General features: G+C 46.1%; 1 protein-coding gene across 1 annotated transcript in view; it reads left to right on the top strand.

Moving 5' to 3' along the window:
• The window catches only part of LOC124021699 (thyrotropin-releasing hormone-degrading ectoenzyme-like), a gene marked incomplete at its 3' end in the record, with an annotated part of 61,043 nt that extends 41,548 nt beyond the window's left edge, over positions 1-19,495 (top strand). Inside the window, exon 3 of the mRNA XM_046336814.1 lies at positions 19,369-19,495. Within this exon, the coding sequence (XP_046192770.1) occupies positions 19,369-19,495 (127 nt within the window). The remainder of the gene's footprint in view (positions 1-19,368) is intronic.
• Between the last annotated feature and the right edge of the window lie 2,292 nt (positions 19,496-21,787).

The raw sequence follows: 21,787 nt of genomic DNA, 5'->3' as shown, positions 1-21,787 counted from the left end.
ATCATCGGAGCGTGGCGTGCGTGCGCAGCGAGGGGAGATGAGGAACGGACTTAGGGCTTGTGTAGCGAGGAGAAGCGTGTAGCGGACTACTCAGTGTGTGTTGCAGTTGGCATCAATGCTGTGAAGTAGAGTGGGCATTAGGCCGCACTGAGGGAAAACAGTGGTTTTTATTTATCCTTTATTTATTAACACTGGAAATGGCAAGACGGTCAATCTGACCTTTTTCAATGTTGTAATTTGAAATAACTTCATTTCAATAAAAACCTTGAAACCACCTTTCCCAGACCTTTTCCTAAATATGTGTATTTTACAGTCTAGCAGCACATTGAGATCAACATCGTAAAAGACAAAAAGGTTCTGAGAAATTGCACCTCAAAGGGCCATGCTGGTCAAAATGACCTCAGGCATGTTTCACCCACAGTAGGCTTCTGCAAAGATATTGTTTGTGTTGCTTGCTATTCCTTAGTTCTTTTTCCCGCCTTGTGTTTCTGCCATTGGTTGTTGCTTAGCAACTGTTGTTGTTTACTTGCTTTCAAAATGAGCACAAAGGAAATTAGCCTTTAGATTCTAGAATACAGAATCAATAGAATACAGTTGTAAAATAGAAGTTAGAAACACAATAGAATACAGTTGTAAAATAGAAGTTAGAATTGGAACAGATTATAATAATGCTTGAGACAATCAGTTGTGTTGTGACAAGGTAGGGGTGGTATACAGAAGATAGCCCTATTTGGTCCAAGTCCATATTATGGCAAAAACAGCTCAAATAAGCGAAGAGAAGCGATAGTCCATCATTACTTTAAGACATGAAGGTCAGTCAATACTGAAACGTTTCTTCAAACCATCAAGCGCTATGATGAAACCGGCTCTCATGAGGACAACCACCAGAATGGAAGACCCAGAGTTCCCTCTGCTGCAGAGGATCAGTTCATTAGAGTTACCAGTCTCTCATGGGGACCGCCACAGGAATGGAAGACCCAGAGTTCCCTCTGCTGCAGAGGATAAGTTCATTAGAGTTGCCAGTCTCTCATGAGGACCGCCACAGGAAAGGGAGACCCAGAGTTACCTCTGCTGCAGAGGATAAGTCCATTAGAGTTAACTGGCTCACATGAGGACCACAGGAAAGGAAGACTCAGAGTTCCCTCTGCTGCAGAGGATAAGTTCATTAGAGTTACCAGCCTCAGAAATTACAAGCCAAATAAATGCTTCATAGAGTTCAAGTAACAGACATCTCAACATCAACTGTTCAGAGGAGACTATGTGAATCAGACCTTCATGGTCAAATTGCTGCAAAGAAACCACTAAAAAAACGACACCAATAAGAAGAAGAGATTTGCTTGACCCAAGAAACATGAGCAATGGACATTAGACCGATGGAAATCTGTCCTTTGGTCTGATGAGTCCAAATCTGAGATTTTTGGATCCGACCTCCACAATTACCCAACCTCAACCCAATTGAGATGGTTTGGGATGAGTTGGACCGCAAAGTGAAAGAAAAACAGCCAACAAGTGCTCAGTATACGTGGGAACTGCTACAAGACCTTTGGAAAAGCATTCCAGGTGAAGCTGGTTGACAGAATGTCAAGAGCGTGCAAAGCTGTCGTCAAGGCAAAGTGTGGCTACTTTGAAGAATCTCAAGTATAAAATATATTTTGATTTGTTTTTACACTATTTTTGGTTACTACATGATTCCATATGTGTTTTTTTATAGTTTTGATGTCTTCACTCTTATTCTACAATGTAGAAAATAGTAAAAATAAAGAAAAACCCTTGAATGAGTAGGTGTTTCCAAACGTTTGACAGGTACTGTATATACAGTGCATTTGGAAAGTATTCAGACACCTTGACTTTTTCCACATGTTGTTACGTTACAGACTTATTCTAAAATGGATTATATCATTTTTCCCCCTCACCCAATACCCCAAAATTACATGTGAAATATGTCATTATGAAATATCACATTTAAGTAAGTATTCAGACCCTTTACCTGTTGAAGCACCTTTGGCAGTGATTACAGCCTCAAGTCTTCTTAGTTATGACTCTACAATCGGCACACCTGTATTTGGGGAGTTTCTCCCATTCTTCTCTACAGATCCTCTTAAGCTCTGTCAGGTTGGATGGGGAGCGTTGCTGAACAGCTATTTTCAAGTCTCTCTAGAGATGTTAGATCGGGTTCAAGTCCGGGCTCTGGCTGGGCCACTCAAGAACATTCAGAGACTTGTCCCCAATCCACTTGTGTGTTGTCTTGGCTGTGTGTTTAGAGTTGGTGTGCTGCTGGAAGGTGAACCTTCACCCCAGTCTGAAGTCTTGAGCAGGTTTTCATCAAGGATCTATCTGTACTTTGCTCCATTCATCTTTCCCTCGATCCTGACTAGTCTCCCACTCTACAATCTTGGTTTCATCAGACCAGAGAATCTTGTTTCTCATGTTCTGAGAATCATTTAGGTGCCTTTTGGCAAACTCCAAGCGGGCTGTCATGTGCCTTTTACTGAGGAGTGCCTTCTGTCTGGACACTCTACCATAAAGGCCTAATTGGTGTGCTGCAGAAATGGTTGTCCTTCTGGAAGGTTCTCCCATCTCCACAGAGGAACTCTGAAGCTCTGTCAGAGTGACCATCTGGTTTTTGGTCACCACCCTGAACAAGGCCCTTCTCCCCGATTGCTCGATTGCTTCTTCCCCGATTGCCCGATTGCTCAGTTTGGCCAGGCAGCCAGGTCTAGGAAGAGTCTTGATGGTTCCAAACTTCTTCCATTTCAGAATGATATAGTCCAATGTGTTCTTGGGGACCTTCAATGCTGCAGACATGTTTTGGTACCGTTCCCCAGGTCTGTGCCTCGACACAATCCTGTCTCGGAGCTCTACGGACATTTCCTCCGACCTCATTGGTTGGTTTTTGCTCTGACATGCACTGTCAACTTTGGGACCTTATACAGGTGTGTGCCTTTCCAGATCAAGTCCAATCAATTGAATTTACCACAGGTGGACTCCAATCAAGTTGTAGAAACATCTCAAGGATGATGACTGGAAACAGGATCCACCTGAGCTCAATTTACAGTCAAAGGTTCTGAATACTTATATAAATAAGGCATTTCCGTTTTTATTTTTAATACATTAGCAATTTTTTAAAAACTTATCAGTTTGTCATTATGGAGTATTGTGTGTAGGTTAATGAGGAAAATAAATGTTTTAAATTGATTTTAGAATAAGTCTGTAACGTAACAAAATGTGGAAAAAGTCAAGGTGTCTGAATACTTTCTGAATACACTGTTTATATATATATATTTATATAAATAAACAGAGAAATATATATATACAGTTGAAGTCGGAAGTATATATACACCTTAGCCAAATACCTTTAATCTCAGGTTATCACAATTCCTGACATTTGACCCTAGTAAATATTCCCTGTTTTAGGTCAGTTAGGATCACCACTTTATTTTAAGAATGTGAAATGTCAGAATAATAGTAGAGAGAATGATTTATTTCAGCTTTTATTTCATTCATCACATTCCCAGTGCGTCAGAAGTTTACATACACTCAATTAGTATTTGGTAGCATTGCCTTTAAATTGTTTACCTTGGTTCAAACGTTTTGGGTAGCCTACCACAACCTTCCCACAATACGTTGGGTGAATTTTGGCCCATTCCTCCTGACAGAGCTGGTGTAACTGAGTCAGGTTTGTAGGCCTCCTTGCTCTCACACGCTTTTTCAGTTCTGCCCACACATTTTCTATAGGATTGAGGTCAGGGCTTTGTGGTGGTCACTTCAATACCTTGACTTTGTTGTCCTGAAGCCATTTTGCCACAACTTTGGAAGTATGCTTGGGGTCATTGTCCATTTGGAAGACCCATTTGCAACCAAGCTTTAAATTCCTGACTGATGTCTTGAGATGTTGCTTCAATATATCCACATCATTTTTCCTTTCCTCATGATGCCATCTATTTTGTGAAGTGCACCAGTCCCTCCTGAAGTAAAGCACCCCCACAACATGATGCTGCCACCCCGTGCTTCACGGTTGAGATGGTGTTCTTCGTCTTGCAAGCCTCCCCCTTTTCCTCCAAACATAACGATGGTCATTGTGGCCAAACAGTTCTATTTTTGTTTCATCAGACCAGAATACATTTCTCCAAAAAGTACGATCTTTGTCCCCATGTGCAGTTGCAAACCGTAGTCTGGCTTTTTTATGGCGGTTTTGGAGCAGTGGCTTCTTCCTTGCTGAGCGGCATTTCAGGTTATGTCGATATAAGACTTGTTTTACTGTGGATATAGATACTTTTGTACCTGTTTCCTCCAGCATCTTCACAAGGTCCTTTGCTGTTGTTCTGGGATTGATTTGCACTTTTTGCACCAAAGTATGTTCATCTCTAGGAGACAGAATGCGTCTCCTTCCTGAGCGGAATGGCGGCTGCGTGGTCCCATGGTGTTTATACTTGCACACTATTGTTTGTACAGATGAATGTGGTACCTTCAGGCGTTTGGAAATTGCTCCCAAGGATGAACCAGACTTCTGGAGGTCTACAATTTACTACGATTTCTTTTGATTTTCCCATGATTTCAAGCAAAGAGTCATTGAGTTTGAAGGTAGGGCTTGAAATACATCCACAGGTACCTCTCCAATTGAATTAAATGCTGTCAATTAGCCTATCAGAAGCTTCTAAAGTCATGACATCATTTTCTGGAATTTTCCAAGCTGTTTAAAGGCACAGTCAACTAAGTGTATATAAACTTCTGACCCAATTGAATTGTGATACAGTGAATTATAAGTGAAATAATCTGTTTGTAAACTATTTTGGGAAAAATGACTTGTGTCAACCACAAAGGTGATGTTCTAACCAACTTGTCAAAACTATAGTTTGTCAACAAGACATTTGTGGATTGGTTGAAAAACAAGTTTAATTGACTACAACCTAAGTGTATGTAAACTTCCGACTTCAACTATATATATGTATATATATATATATATGAATATATATTTATTCAAATAAAATAAATTTCTGAGGCTGGAAAACTCTAATGAACTTATCCTCTGCAGCAGAGGTAACTCTGGGTCTTCCATTCCTGTGGTTGTCCTCATGACGGCCAGTTTCATCATAGCGCTTGATGGTTTGAAGAAACTCTCATCAACCAGACAGACAGACAGACAGACAGACAGACAGACAGACAGACAGACAGACAGACAGACAGACAGACAGACAGACAGACAGACAGACAGACAGACAGACAGACAGACAGACAGACAGACAGACACATGACAACCAACCAGACAGACAGACACATGACAACCAACCAGACAGACAGTCACATGACAACCCCCCAGACAGACAGATGACATCAACCAGACAGACGACATCAACCAGACAGACAGACAGACGGACAGACAGACAGACAGACAGACAGACAGACAGACAGACAGACAGACAGACAGACAGACAGACAGACAGACAGACAGACGACATCCACCAGACAGATGACATCAACCAGACAGACAGTCACATGACAGACAGACAGACAGACAGACAGACAGACAGACAGACAGACAGACAGACAGACAGACAGACAGACAGACAGACAGACAGACAGACAGACAGATTACAACCAACCAGACAGACAGACAGACAGACAGACAGACAGACAGACAGACAGACAGACAGACAGACAGACAGACAGACAGACAGACAGACAGACAGACAGACAGACAGACAGTCACATGACAACCAACCAGACAGACAGTCACATGACATCACTGACAGAGATCGATCAGTATAATAAGCAGCACGTCAGTAAACCATGTACACAAGTCAAAACAACATTATAGTGCATTACGTGAAATTACAGGGTCCTTACAGTATCAACAATACAGTAAACAACACGTTTCTTTACATCAGGCAACTAAAACTAATGACATCGGGTGAGAGTCAACAACTACATGTCTCAACGACCTGTTGCTCCATTTGACCTTTGAACTCCTCCAGGGACACCAGGTTGGCTTTGAGGGGGCTGAGTAATGAAAATGACTTCTTACTTCTTCTTCTCCATGTTCAGCTGTGAGTCGTACAGAACAAGTCAACCAAAGCTGGGTTCTGTTTGTATCAATGAAAAACAAATGGAATGAATTAAAGCCGTACATTTACACTTTACCCAGAGTGACTCAGCGTGCGTTCGTCTTAAGGGTAGCTAGCTGAGAACCACATATCGTAAAACAGAACTCCCCCCAAAAAAAAAAAAAAAAAAAACATGTATCAGCAACGTCAGTGTTAGTGACAAGAGAGGCTGTTTTATTTGAGTTTGTTGGCCGTTGTGATGAGCCTGTCTGGTCTACTGTATCAGAAGGTTGTCATGTTAACACAGTGACACACTGCTCTACAGAGAATAGCCCTGCCTAGAGCATCACACTGGAGCACCCTGACCCACTGCCTAGAGCATCACACTGGAGCACCCTGACACACTGCCTAGAGCATCACACTGGAGCACCCTGACCCACTGCCTAGAGCATCACACTGGAGCACCCTGACACACTGCCTAGAGCATCACACTGGAGCACCCTGACACACTGCCTAGAGCATCACACTGGAGCACCCTGACCCACTGCCTAGAGCATCACACTGGAGCACCCTGACCCACTGCCTAGAGCATCACACTGGAGCACCCTGACCCACTGCCTAGAGCATCACACTGGAGCACCCTGACCCACTGCCTAGAGCATCACACTGGAGCACCCTGACCCACTGCCTAGAGCATCACACTGGAGCACCCTGACCCACTGCCTAGAGCATCACACTGGAGCCCCCTGACACACCGCCTAGAGCATCACACTGGAGCACCCTGACACACTGCCTAGAGCATCACACTGGAGCACCCTGACCCACTGCCTAGAGCATCACACTGGAGCACCCTGACACACCGCCTAGAGCATCACACTGGAGCACCCTGACCCACTGCCTAGAGCATCACACTGGAGCACCCTGACCCACTGCCTAGAGCATCACACTGGAGCACCCTGACACACTGCCTAGAGCATCACACTGGAGCACCCTGACCCACTGCCTAGAGCATCACACTGGAGCACCCTGACCCACTGCCTAGAGCATCACACTGGAGCACCCTGACCCACTGCCTAGAGCATCACACTGGAGCACCCTGACACACTGCCTAGAGCATCACACTGGAGCACCCTGACCCACTGCCTAGAGCATCACACTGGAGCACCCTGACCCACTGCCTAGAGCATCACACTGGAGCACCCTGACCCACTGCCTAGAGCATCACACTGGAGCACCCTGACCCACTGCCTAGAGCATCACACTGGAGCACCCTGACCCACTGCCTAGAGCATCACACTGGAGCACCCTGACCCACTGCCTAGAGCATCACACTGGAGCACCCTGACACACTGCCTAGAGCATCACACTGGAGCACCCTGACCCACTGCCTAGAGCATCACACTGGAGCACCCTGACACACTGCCTAGAGCATCACACTGGAGCCCCCTGACACACTGCCTAGAGCATCACACTGGAGCACCCTGACACACTGCCTAGAGCATCACACTGGAGCACCCTGACCCACTGCCTAGAGCATCACACTGGAGCACCCTGACACACTGCCTAGAGCATCACACTGGAGCACCCTGACCCACTGCCTAGAGCATCACACTGGAGCACCCTGACCCACTGCCTAGAGCATCACACTGGAGCACCCTGACCCACTGCCTAGAGCATCACACTGGAGCACCCTGACCCACTGCCTAGAGCATCACACTGGAGCACCCTGACCCACTGCCTAGAGCATCACACTGGAGCACCCTGACCCACTGCCTAGAGCATCACACTGGAGCACCCTGACACACTGCCTAGAGCATCACACTGGAGCCCCCTGACACACTTCTTATGATATACACTACTGAAACACCAGATATTCCTCTGAGTAGGAAAGAGAACAGACATTTCACATTGCTTCTCCAAAACCAGATGTCAGAAAGCTGAGCTCCAGGTTCCTTATCACATTCTGGGTCTGTGTCCAAAATGACACCCTATTCCCTATACAGTGCACTACTTTTGAACAGGACCCATAGGGCCCATAAGGCTCTGGTCAAAAATAGTGCTCTATACAGCAAATAGGGTGAAATTTGGGACTCAGATATTCTAGTCTCAGTGTCAGGAAGCTAAAGAACACTGCACTGGCCTACAACAATGATGTGCTTTAACATTGAAGTGGTGTCAGGCTTGGCACTCTCCTCAGAGGAGCCTGGTACTCCACTCAGAGATTTACTGTCTGTTGTAGAGAGGAGAGGAGTCTGGCACTCTCCTCAGAGGAGTCTGGCACTCTCCTCAGAGGAGTCTGGTACTCCTCTCAGAGATTTACTGTCTGCTGTAGAGAGGAGAGGAGTCTGGTACTCCCTCAGAGATGTACTGTCTGCTGTAGAGAGAGGAGAGTAGCCTGGCACTCCACTCAGAGATGTACTGTCTGCTGTAGAGAGGAGAGGAGCCTGGTTCTCCTCTCAGAGATGTACTGTCTGCTGTAGAGAGGAGAGGAGCCTGGCACTCCACTCAGAGATGTACTGTCTGTTGTAGAGAGGAGAGGAGCCTGGCACTCCACTCAGAGATGTACTGTCTGCTGTAGAGAGGAGAGGAGCCTGGTACTCCCCTCAGATATGTACTGTCTGCTGTAGAGAGGAGAGTAGAGGAGCCTGGTTCTCCTCTCAGATATGTACTGTCTGCAGAAGAACCAGAGCTGGAGGCTACATGGTAACTCTACTCTACATGGTAACTCTACTCTACATGGTAACTCTACTCTATATGGTAACTCTACTCTACATGGTAACTCTACTCTACATGGTAACTCTACTCTACATGGTAACTCTACTCTACATGGTAACTCTACTCTATATGGTAACTCTACTCTACATGGTAACTCTACTCTATATGGTAACTCTACTCTACATGGTAACAATGCTCTTCAGTTATGTAAATGTCTCATTGTGGCTGTTGAAACTTTCACCAAACACAAGGCAGGCAGAATTGTAGCATGACTGTATTGTGTGTGTGTGTGTGTGTGTGTGCGTGTGTGTGTGTGTGTGTTTGGTCTTGTGTGTGTGTGTTTGGTCTTGTGTGTGTGTGTTTGGTCTTGTGTGTGTGTGCTTGGTCTTGTGTGTGTGGGTGTGTGTGTGTGTGTGTGTGTGTGTGTGTGTGTGTGTGTGTGTGTGTGTGTGTGTGTGTGTGTGTGTGTGTGTGTGTGTGTGTGTGTGTGTGTGTGTGTGTGTGTGTGGGTGTGGGTGTGTGTGTGTGTGTTTGGTCTTGCGTGTGTGTGCATATTGCAGCCAGCTTTAGATGCAGCCTAAGGAGGTGTTACTACAGCTGAGGCCCAGAGCCTGATTAGACTAAACCCTGGCGTGTTCACGTGGCAGAATATAACCGCCTGTTCTGCTCTTTTTCCCCGTCGTTCCGGCGCCAACCGCTCGACCAGAAGCTTAACCATTGGTAGAGAATTAGCTACGCAACAATCTTTACATAATTAGAGTGGGACAGAGGACACTTCTCAGTGGCCTACTGTAACCTAAAGGGTGTGATGGAGGACATTTCTCAGTGGCCTACTGTATCCTAAAGGGTGTGATGGAGGACATTTCTCAGTGGCCTACTGTAACCTAAAGGGTGTGATGGAGGACACTTCTCAGTGGCCTACTGTATCCTAAAGGGTGTGATGGAGGACACTTCTCAGTGGCCTACTGTACCCTAAAGGGTGTGATGGAGGACACTTCTCAGTGGCCTACTGTACCCTAAAGGGTGTGATGGAGGACACTTCTCAGTGGCCTACTGTACCATAAAGGGTGTGATGGAGGACACTTCTCAGTGGCCTACTGTATCCTAAAGGGTGTGATGGAGGACACTTCTCAGTGGCCTACTGTACCCTAAAGGGTGTGATGGAGGACACTTCTCAGTGGCCTACTGTACCCTAAAGGGTGTGATGGAGGACACTTCTCAGTGGCCTACTGTACCCTAAAGGGTGTGATGGAGGACACTTCTCAGTGGCCTACTGTACCCTAAAGGGTGTGATGGAGGACATTTCTCAGTGGCCTACTGTACCCTAAAGGGTGTGATGGAGGACATTTCTCAGTGGCCTACTGTACCCTAAAGAGTGTGATGGAGGACATTTCTCAGTGGCCTACTGTAACCTAAAGGGTGTGATGGAGGACATTTCTCAGTGGCCTACTGTACCCTAAAGGGTGTGATGGAGGACATTTCTCAGTGGCCTACTGTACCCTAAAGGGTGTGATGGAGGACATTTCTCAGTGGCCTACTGTACCCTAAAGGGTGTGATGGAGGACATTTCTCAGTGGCCTACTGTAACCTAAAGGGTGTGATGGAGGACATTTCTCAGTGGCCTACTGTACCCTAAAGGGTGTGATGGAGGACATTTCTCAGTGGCCTACTGTACCCTAAAGGGTGTGATGGAGGACATTTCTCAGTGGCCTACTGTACCCTAAAGGGTGTGATGGAGGACATTTCTCAGTGGCCTACTGTACCCTAAAGGGTGTGATGGAGGACATTTCTCAGTGGCCTACTGTACCCTAAAGGGTGTGATGGAGGACATTTCTCAGTGGCCTACTGTACCATAAAGGGTGTGATGGAGGACATTTCTCAGTGGCCTACTGTAACCTAAAGGGTGTGATGGAGGACATTTCTCAGTGGCCTACTGTACCCTAAAGGGTGTGATGGAGGACATTTCTCAGTGGCCTACTGTACCCTAAAGGGTGTGATGGAGGACATTTCTCAGTGGCCTACTGTACCCTAAAGGGTGTGATGGAGGACATTTCTCAGTGGCCTACTGTAACCTAAAGGGTGTGATGGAGGACATTTCTCAGTGGCCTACTGTACCCTAAAGGGTGTGATGGAGGACATTTCTCAGTGGCCTACTGTACCCTAAAGGGTGTGATGGAGGACATTTCTCAGTGGCCTACTGTAACCTAAAGGGTGTGATGGAGGACATTTCTCAGTGGCCTACTGTACCCTAAAGGGTGTGATGGAGGACATTTCTCAGTGGCCTACTGTACCCTAAAGGGTGTGATGGAGGACATTTCTCAGTGGCCTACTGTACCTAAAGGGTGTGATGGAGGACATTTCTCAGTGGCCTACTGTAACCTAAAGGGTGTGATGGAGGACATTTCTCAGTGGCCTACTGTACCCTAAAGGGTGTGATGGAGGACATTTCTCAGTGGCCTACTGTACCCTAAAGGGTGTGATGGAGGACATTTCTCAGTGGCCTACTGTACCCTAAAGGGTGTGATGGAGGACACTTCTCAGTGGCCTACTGTACCCTAAAGGGTGTGATGGAGGACACTTCTCAGTGGCCTACTGTACCCTAAAGGGTGTGATGGAGGACACTTCTCAGTGGCCTACTGTACCCTAAAGGGTGTGATGGAGGACATTTCTCAGTGGCCTACTGTAACCTAAAGGGTGTGATGGAGGACACTTCTCAGTGGCCTACTGTATCCTAAAGGGTGTGATGGAGGACACTTCTCAGTGGCCTACTGTATCCTAAAGGGTGTGATGGAGGACATTTCTCAGTGGCCTACTGTAACCTAAAGGGTGTGATGGAGGACACTTCTCAGTGGCCTACTGTAACCTAAAGGGTGTGATGGAGGACACTTCTCAGTGGCCTACTGTATCCTAAAGGGTGTGATGGAGGACACTTCTCAGTGGCCTACTGTAACCACCAATCAATATGAACCATAGAAACAGACAGGCCCTCCAGCTACAACCAATCAATATGAACCATAGAAACAGACTGGCCCTCCAGCTACAACCAATCAATATGAACCATAGAAACAGACTGGCCCTCCAGCTACAACCAATCAATATGAACCATAGAAACAGACTGGCCCTCCAGCTACAACCAATCAATATGAACCATAGAAACAGACTGGCCCTCCAGCTACAACCAATCAATATGAACCATAGAAACAGACAGGCCCTCCAGCTACAACCAATCAATATGAACCATAGAAACAGACTGGCCCTCCAGCTACACAGGGCCCGGTGTTTTGCACCATCATGTGACAGGCCTGGATTTGAACCTTTTCCATCAAACTGTCAACTTTCCTTTCTCTGTCTGATGGTCCAGCACCATCCTTAGAAAATAGCTTTCATTTTTGGTACAACTCGTATTTTAGGAAAGGCTTAAAATACAGGACCAAATCTTCAAATGTCACATGATTGTGAAAACCATCATCCTCTGGGTTGTTCAGTCTGACATCTGGGTTGTTCAGTCTGACCTCTGGGTTGTTCAGTCTGACATCTGGGTTGTTCAGTCTGACCTCTGGGTTGTTCAGTCTGACCTCTGGGTTGTTCAGTCTGACCTCTGGGTTGTTCAGTCTGACCTCTGGGTTGTTCAGTCTGACCTCTGGGTTGTTCAGTCTGACCTCTGGGTTGTTCAGTCTGACATCTGGGTTGTTCAGTCTGACCTCTGGGTTGTTCAGTCTGACCTCTGGGTTGTTCAGTCTGACCTCTGGGTGGTTCAGTCTGACCTCTGGATGTTTCCGTATGATCTCTGGGTGGTTCCGTATGACCTCTGGGTGGTTCAGTCTGACATCTGGGTTGTTCAGTCTGACTTCTGGGTGGTTCAGTCTGACCTCTGGGTGGTTCTGTATGATCTCTGGGTGGTTCTGTATGACCTCTGGGTGGTTCAGTCTGACCTCTGGGTGGTTCCGTATGACCTCTGGCTGATTCAGTCTGACCTCTGGGTGGTTCAGTTTGACCTCTGGGTGGTTCAGTGTGACCTCTAGGTTGTTCAGTCTGACATCTGGGTTGTTCAGTCTGACATCTGGGTTGTTCAGTCTGACCTCTGGGTTGTTCAGTCTGACATCTGGGTTGTTCAGTCTGACCTCTGGGTGGTTCAGTCTGACCTCTAGGTTGTTCAGTCTGACATCTGGGTTGTTCAGTCTGACATCTGGGTTGTTCAGTCTGACCTCTGGGTGGTTCAGTCTGACCTCTGGATGTTTCCGTATGATCTCTGGGTGGTTCCGTATGACCTCTGGGTGGTTCAGTCTGACCTCTGGGTGGTTCAGTCTGACTTCTGGGTGGTTCAGTCTGACCTCTGGGTGGTTCTGTATGATCTCTGGGTGGTTCTGTATGACCTCTGGGTGGTTCAGTCTGACCTCTGGGTGGTTCCGTATGACCTCTGGCTGATTCAGTCTGACCTCTGGGTGGTTCAGTTTGACCTCTGGGTGGTTCAGTGTGACCTCTGGGTTGTTCAGTCTGACCTCTGGGTTGTTCAGTCTGACATCTGGGTTGTTCAGTCTGACCTCTGGGTTGTTCAGTCTGACATCTGGGTTGTTCAGTCTGACCTCTGGGTTGTTCAGTCTGACCTCTGGGTGGTTCAGTCTGACCTCTGGATGTTTCCGTATGATCTCTGGGTGGTTCCGTATGACCTCTGGGTGGTTCAGTCTGACCTCTGGGTGGTTCAGTCTGACTTCTGGGTGGTTCAGTCTGACCTCTGGGTGGTTCTGTATGATCTCTGGGTGGTTCTGTATGACCTCTGGGTGGTTCAGTCTGACCTCTGGGTGGTTCCGTATGACCTCTGGCTGATTCAGTCTGACCTCTGGGTGGTTCAGTTTGACCTCTGGGTGGTTCAGTGTGACCTCTAGGTGGTTCCGTATGACCTCTGGGTGGTTCAGTCTGACCTCTGGGTGGTTCAATTGTTTTTCTCCCCCTCATCAATCTACACACAATACCCCATAATGACATCACTATACCCCATAATGACACCACAATACCCCATAATGACATCACAATACCCCATAATGACAAATCAAAAATAGGTTTTTAGACATTTTTGTTAATTTAATAAAAATAAAGACCTGAAATATCACATTTATATAAGTATTTAGACCCTTTACTCAGTACTTTGTTGAAGCACCTTTGGCAGTGATTACAGCCCTGTGTCTTCTTGAGTATGACTCTACAAGCTCGGCACACCTGTATTTGAGGAGTTTCTCCCATTCTTCTCTACAGATCCTCTTAAGCTCTGTCAGGTTGGATGGGGAGCGTCGCTGCACAGCTATTTTCAGGTTTCTCCAGGGATGTTCAATCGAGTTCAAGTCCGGGCTCTGGCAGGGCCTCTGAAGGACAATCAGAAACTTGTCCCGAAGCCACTCCTTGGCTGTGTGCTTAGGGTCATTGTGCTTTTGGAAGGTGAACCTTCGCCCCAGTCTGAGGTCCAAAGAGCTCTGGAGCAGGTTTTCATCAAGGATCTCTCTGTACTTTGTTCCATTCATCTTTCCCTCGATCCTGACTTGCCTCCCATCCCCAGAGCATGATGCTGCCACCACCATGCTTCACCGTAGGGATGGTGCCAGGTTTCCTCCGGACGTGACGCTTGGCATTCAGGCCAAATAGTTCAATCTTGTTTTCATCAGACCAGAGAATCTTGTTTCTTATGGTCTGACAGTCTTTAGGTGCCTTTTGGCAAACTCCAAGCGGGCTGTCATGTGCCTTTTGCTGAGGAGTGGTTGGTGGAGTGCTGCAGAGATGGTTGTCCTTCTGGAAGGTTCTCCCATCTCCACAGAGGAACTCTAGAGCTTTGTCAGAGTGACCATCTGGTTCTTGGTCACCTCTCTGACCAAGGCCCTTCTCCTCCGATTGCTCAGTTTGGCCGCTGTGTTCTTGAGGACCTTCAATGCTGCAGAAATGTTTTGGTACCCTTCCCCAGATCTGTGCATCTACACAATCGTGTCACTGAGCTCTACGGACAATTCCTTCTACCTCATGGCTTGGTTTTTGCTCTGACATGCACTGTCAACTGTGGGACCTTATAAAGACAGGTGTGTACCTTTTCAAATCATGTCCAATCAATTGAATTTACCACAGGTGGACTCCAATCAAGTTGTAGAAACATCTCAAGGATGATCTATGGAAACAGGATGCATCTGAGCTCAATTTCGAGTCTCATAGAAAACAGTCTGAATTATTATGTTAATAAGTGGAATAATGTGCAAAAAGTCAAGGATTCTGAATACTTTACAAGTGCACTGTAAGTTCGTCCCAAATGGGACCCTGTTCCCTTTGTAGTGCACTACTTTTAACCAGAGCTCTCATAGGGAATAGGGTGCCATTTGGCATGCAGGCGAGGTCTCCCTCCCTCCCTACATGGCCAGCAGGTCAGGCCCTCAGGTGCCACACACTCATTAACTCACCCCCACACACACACGCACGCACGCACGCACGCACGCACAAACACACACACACACACACACACACACACACACACACACACACACACACACACACACACACACACACACACACACACACACACACACACACACACACACACACACACACACACACACACACACACACACACACACACACACACACACACACACACACACACACACACACACACCTCAGCAGTAGGGCTGTCTGTTGACCTTAACACAGAGTCTGTGTCTGTAAAGAATGAGGACTACTCATCACATAACCTCTCTCCACCCTGCCAACCAGTACATCACTTCCCTGAGAGGAGATTGAACCGCTACCCCCACCACTTTACCTGCTACAATATACTGTAGGAGACTCTAGGAAATAACAGAGAAAGAGACAGACACGGACAAAATAAGCAAGTGAGTCGTCACGCAAAACTTTCTTTCTTTACACTGTAAAACAGTTTACAAGAATTCAAGACATGTTAATTAACGCTATTGCCCCTCTTCGTCCAGCTGGGTGAAAAAGGGATGGAATCTTAGAACATGGATCGTTATCTCCATAGAATAACATGGATCATTATCTCCATAGAATAACATGGATCATTATCTCCATAGATAATGGATCATTATCTCCATAGAATAACATGGATCATTATCTCCATAGAATAACATGGATAATTATCTCCATAGAATAACATGGATCATTATCTCCATAGAATAACATGGATCATTATCTCCATAGATAATGGATCATTATCTCCATAGAATAACATGGATAATTATCTCCATAGAATAACATGGATCATTATCTCCATAGATAATGGATCATTATCTCCATAGAATAACATGGATAATTATCTCCATAGAATAGCATGGATAATTATCTCCATAGAATAACATGGATAATTATCTCCATAGATAATGGATCATTATCTCCATAGAATAACATGGATAATTATCTCCATAGAATAACATGGATCATTATCTCCATAGATAATGGATCATTATCTCCATAGAATAACATGGATAATTATCTCCATAGATAATGGATCGTTATCTCCATAGAATAGCATGGATAATTATCTCCATAGAATAACATGGATAATTATCTCCATAGATAATGGATCGTTATCTCCATAGAATAGCATGGATAATTATCTCCATAGATAATGGATCGTTATCTCCATAGAATAGCATGGATAATTATCTCCATAGAATAACATGGATAATTATCTCCATAGATAATGGATCGTTATCTCCATAGAATAGCATGGATAATTATCTCCATAGAATAGCATGGATCATTATCTCAAATCAAATCAAATTTATTTATATAGCCCTTCGTACATCAGCTGATATCTCAAAGTGCTGTACAGAAACCCAGCCTAAAACCCCAAACAGCAAACAATGCAGGTGTAAAAGCGCGGTGGCTAGGAAAAACTCCCTAGAAAGGCCAAAACCTAGGAAGAAACCTAGAGAGGAACCGGGCTATGTGGGGTGGCCAGTCCTCTTCTGGCTGTGCCGGGTAGAGATCATAACAGAACATGACCAAGATGTTCAAATGTTCATAAATGACCAGCATGGTCAAATAATAATAAGGCAGAACAGTTGAAACTGGAGCAGCAGCACAGTCAGGTGGACTGGGGACAGCAAGGAGCCATCATGTCAGGTAGTCCTGGGGCACGGTCCTAGGGCTCAGGTCCTCCGAGAGAGAGAAAGAAAGAGAGAATTAGAGAGAGCATATGTGGGGTGGCCAGTCCTCTTCTGGCTGTGCCGGGTGGAGATTATAACAGAACGTGGCCAAGATGTTCAAATGTTCATAAATGACCAGCATGGTTGAATAATAGTAAGGCAGAACAGTTGAAACTGGAGCAGGAGCATGGCCAGGTGGACTGGGGACAGCAAGGAGTCCTCATGTCAGGTAGTCCTGGGACATGGTCCTAGGGCCCAGGCCAGTTGAAACTGGAGCAGCAGCATGGCCAGGTGGACTGGGGACAGCAAGGAGTCATCATGTCAGGTAGTCCTGGGGCATGGTCCTAGGGCTCAGGTCCTCCGAGAGAGAGAAAGAGAGAAGGAGAGAATTAGAGAACGCACACTTAGATTCACACAGGACACCTGAATAGGACAGGAGAAGTACTCCAGATAAACAAACTGACCCTAGCCCCCGACACATAAACTACTGCAGCATAAATATTGGAGGCTGAGACAGGAGGGTCAGGAGACACTGTGGCCCCATCCGAGGACACCCCGGGCAGGGCCAAACAGGAAGGATATAACCCCACCCACTTTGCCAAAGCACAGCCCCCACACCACTAGAGGGAAATCTTCAACCACCAACTTACCATCCTGAGACAAGGCCGAGTATAGCCCACAAAGATCTCCGACACAGTACAACCCAAGGGGGGGGAACCCAGACAGGCCGACCACAACAGTGAATCAACCCACCCGGGTGACGCACCCCCCCAGGGACGGCACGAGAGAGCCCCAGCAAGCCAGTGACTCAGCCCCGTAACAGGGTTAGAGGCAAAGAATCCCAGTGAAAAGAGGGGAACCGGCCAGGCAGAGACAGCAAGGGCGGTTCGTTGCTCCAGAGCCTTTCCGTTCACCTTCCCACTCCTGGGCCAGACTACACTCAATCATATGACCCACTGAAGAGATGAGTCTTCAGTAAAGACTTAAAGGTTGAGACCGAGTTTGCGTCTCTGACATGGGTAGGCAGACCGTTCCATAAAAATGGAGCTCTATAGGAGAAGGCCCTGCCTCCAGCTGTTTGCTTAGAAATTCTAGGGACAATTAGGAGGCCTGCGTCTTGTGACCGTAGCGTACGTGTAGGTATGTACGGCAGGACCAAATCAGAGAGGTAGGTAGGAGCAAGCCCATGTAATGCTTTGTAGGTTAGCAGTAAAACCTTGAAATCAGCCCTTGCTTTGACAGGAAGCCAGTGTAGAGAGGCTAGCACTGGAGTAATATGATCAAATTTTTTGGTTCTAGTCAGGATTCTAGCAGCCGTATTTAGCACTAACTGAAGTTTATTTAGTGCTTTATCCGGGTAGCCGGAAAATAGAGCATTGCAGTAGTCTAACCTAGAAGTGACAAAAGCATGGATTAATTTTTCTGCATCATTTTTGGACAGAAAGTTTCTGATTTTTGCAATGTTACGTAGATGGAAAAAAGCTGTCCTCGAAATGGTCTTGATATGTTCTTCAAAAGAGAGATCAGGGTCCAGAGTAACACCGAGGTCCTTCACTTTACTTAGGGCCTTCCATGACATCATCATCGTATAACTACTTAGAGCCTTCCATGACATCATCATCGTATAACTACTTAGAGCCTTCCATGACATCATCATCGTATAACTACTTAGGGCCTTCCATGACATCATCATCGTATAACTACTTAGAGCCTTCCATGACATCATCATCGTATAACTACTTAGAGCCTTCCATGACATCATCATCGTATAACTACTTAGAATCTCCATGACGCACGCACACACGCTCGGACGCACTCACAAACACACACACAAACACACACACGCTCAGACGAACTGTAGCATTCAGTTGCCGCGGACTCCAGAGACAGCAGCTTCAAATCAGCTGAGTGGCAGCAGACAAATAACAGAGTAATTCCCTGTGATGCTGCATGAGGACTAACAAACTAATGAAACAATGTGGACCAAAGGGAACGAGTGTCTGTGTGTGTCTGTGTGTGTGTGTGTGTGTGTGTGTGTGTGTGTGTGTGTGTGTGTGTGTGTGTGTGTGTGTGTGTGTGTGTCTGTGTGTGTGTGTGTGTGTGTGTGTGTGTGTGTGTGTGTGTGTGTGTGTGTGTGTGTGTGTGTGTGTGTGTGTGTGTGTGTGTGTGTGTGTGTGTGTGTGTGTGTCGACTGCAGTAGAACAACAGAACTGAACCAGTGCTTAATTTCCCTCCTTCACATCCTCTCATTATTTTTGTCTTCCTTCCTTCCTTCCTTCCTTCCTTCCTTCCTTCCTTCCTTCCTTCCTTCCTTCCTTCCTTCCTTCCTTCCTTCCTTCCTTCCTTCCTTCCTTCCTTCCTTCCTTCCTTCCTTCCTTCCTTCCTTCCTTCCTTCCTTCCTTCCTTCCTTCATCCCTCCCTCCCTCCCTCCTCCCTCCCTCCCTCCGTCCCTCCCTCCCTCCCTCCCTCCTCTCCAGATCCGGCTGTATGCCAGGCCCAACGCCATCCAGAGCGGAGCGGGTGACTACGCTCTCCACATCACAAAGAGACTCCTCCAGTTCTATGAGGATTACTTCAAAGTCAAATACTCCCTGCCCAAATTAGGTGAGACACGTGGGACCCGGGGCTAACCTAACTCTGTACTGTTCTGTTCTGTACTGCGTGGTTGGAATACTGCTTCTCACCAAGGCGCGCACACACACACACACACACACACACACACACACACACACACACACACACACACACACACACACACACACACACACACACACACACACACACACACACACACACACACACACACACACACACACACACACACACACACACAGCAAGGCTTGTTGTCAATAGTGAGAGGATTTCCTGATTTTCTGAACAGGGGAATCCTTGGTGTGGAAGGCTATTCTGTGTTGCTATGGCTACGTTACGTTACAGTTTAATCTATGGCTACGTTACTCTGTGGTAGAATGGTAGCACTTTTAAAGACAGTTTAATCTATGACTACGTTACTCTGTGCAGAATGGTAGCCCTTTTAAAGACAGTTTAATCTATGACTACGTTACTCTGCAGAATGGTAGCCCTTTTAAAGACAGTTTAATCTATGACTACGTTACTCTGTGGCAGAATGGTAGCCCTTTTAAAGACAGTTTAATCTATGACTACGTTACTCTGTGCAGAATGGTAGCCCTTTTAAAGACAGTTTAATATATGACTACGTTACTCTGTGGCAGAATGGTAGCCCTTTTAAAGACAGTTTAATCTATGACTACGTTACTCAGTGGCAGAATGGTAGCCCTTTTAAAGACAGTTTAATCTATGACTACGTTACTCTGTGCAGAATGGTAGCCCTTTTAAAGACAGTTTAATCTATGACTACGTTACTCTGTGCAGAATCGTAGCCCTTTTAAAGACAGTTTAATCTATGACTACGTTACTCTGCAGAATGGTAGCCCTTTTAAAGACAGTTTAATCTATGACTACGTTACTCTGCAGAATGGTAGCCCTTTTAAAGACAGTTTAATCTATGACTACGTTACTCTGTGCAGAATGGTAGCCCTTTTAAAGACAGTTTAATCTATGACTACGTTACTCTGCAGAATGGTAGCCCTTTTAAAGACAGTTTAATCTATGACTACGTTACTCTGCAGAATGGTAGCCCTTTTAAAGACAGTTTAATCTATGACTACGTTACTCTGCAGAATGGTAGCCCTTTTAAAGACAGTTTAATCTATGACTACGTTACTCTGCAGAATGGTAGCCCTTTTAAAGACAGTTTAATCTATGACTACATTACTCTGCAGAATGCTAGCCCTTTTAAAGACAGTTTAATCTATGACTACGTTACTCTGCAGAATGGTAGCCCTTTTAAAGACAGTTTAATCTATGACTACGTTACTCTGCAGAATGGTAGCCCTTTTAAAGACAGTTTAATCTATGACTACGTTACTCTGTGGCAGAATGGTAGCCCTTTTAAAGACAGTTTAATCTATGACTACGTTACTCTGTGGCAGAATGGTAGCCCTTTCAAAGACAGTTTAATCTATGACTACGTTACTCTGTGGCAGAATGGTAGCCCTTTTAAAGACAGTTTAATCTATGACTACGTTACTCTGTGGCAGAATGGTAGCCCTTTTAAAGACAGTTTAATCTATGACTACGTTACTCTGTGGCAGAATGGTAGCCCTTTTAAAGACTCCACTCTGTGATCATCAGAATTCAATAGTGTGATGCTCATTCTAGTGCTGTTAGATTGTTGGAATCATCGGTTGTGATTTCTCTATAGTTGATGTGTGCATGGCGGTTTGTGCGTGTGTAGGTCTATTGTGTGTATGTATATATGTGTGTGTGTGTGTGTGTGTGTGTGTGTGTGTGTGTGTGTGTGTGTGTGTGTGTGTGTGTGTGTGTGTGTGTGTGTGTGTGTGTGTGTGTGTGTGTGTGTGTGTGTGTAACAGCTGTCGCAGAATGCAGCCTGATATCAGAAGTCTACTCTGTCGGTGTCTCACTCTATTGGGTTTCTGTCAGTTTCGCGTGTTCATTTAAATATACCCATCAATCTTCCCCAACAGACTCCTTCTTTCCCTCTCTCCCTTTCTCCTTGTCTCCCTCTCTCCATTTCTCCTTGTCTCCCTCCCTCCCTTTCTCCTTGTCTCCCTCTCTCCCTTTCCCCTTGTCTCCCTCTCTCCCTTTCTCCTTGTCTCCCTCTCTCCATTTCTCCTTGTCTCCCTCCCTCCCTTTCTCCTTGTCTCCCTCTCTCCCTTTCCCCTTGTCTCCCTCTCTCCCTTTCTCCTTGTCTCCCTCTCTCCATTTCTCCTTGTCTCCCTCCCTCCCTTTCTCCTTGTCTCCCTCTCTCCCTTTCTCCTTGTCTCCCTCCCTCCCTGACACTCTCCTCCTCTC

This window comes from Oncorhynchus gorbuscha, unplaced genomic scaffold (genome assembly GCF_021184085.1).
Source record: "Oncorhynchus gorbuscha isolate QuinsamMale2020 ecotype Even-year unplaced genomic scaffold, OgorEven_v1.0 Un_scaffold_1173, whole genome shotgun sequence".
Classification (NCBI taxonomy): Eukaryota; Metazoa; Chordata; class Actinopteri; order Salmoniformes; family Salmonidae; genus Oncorhynchus; species Oncorhynchus gorbuscha.
Note: the sequence above shows the minus strand (reverse complement) of the source record. Positions and strands in the feature narration are given on the sequence as shown.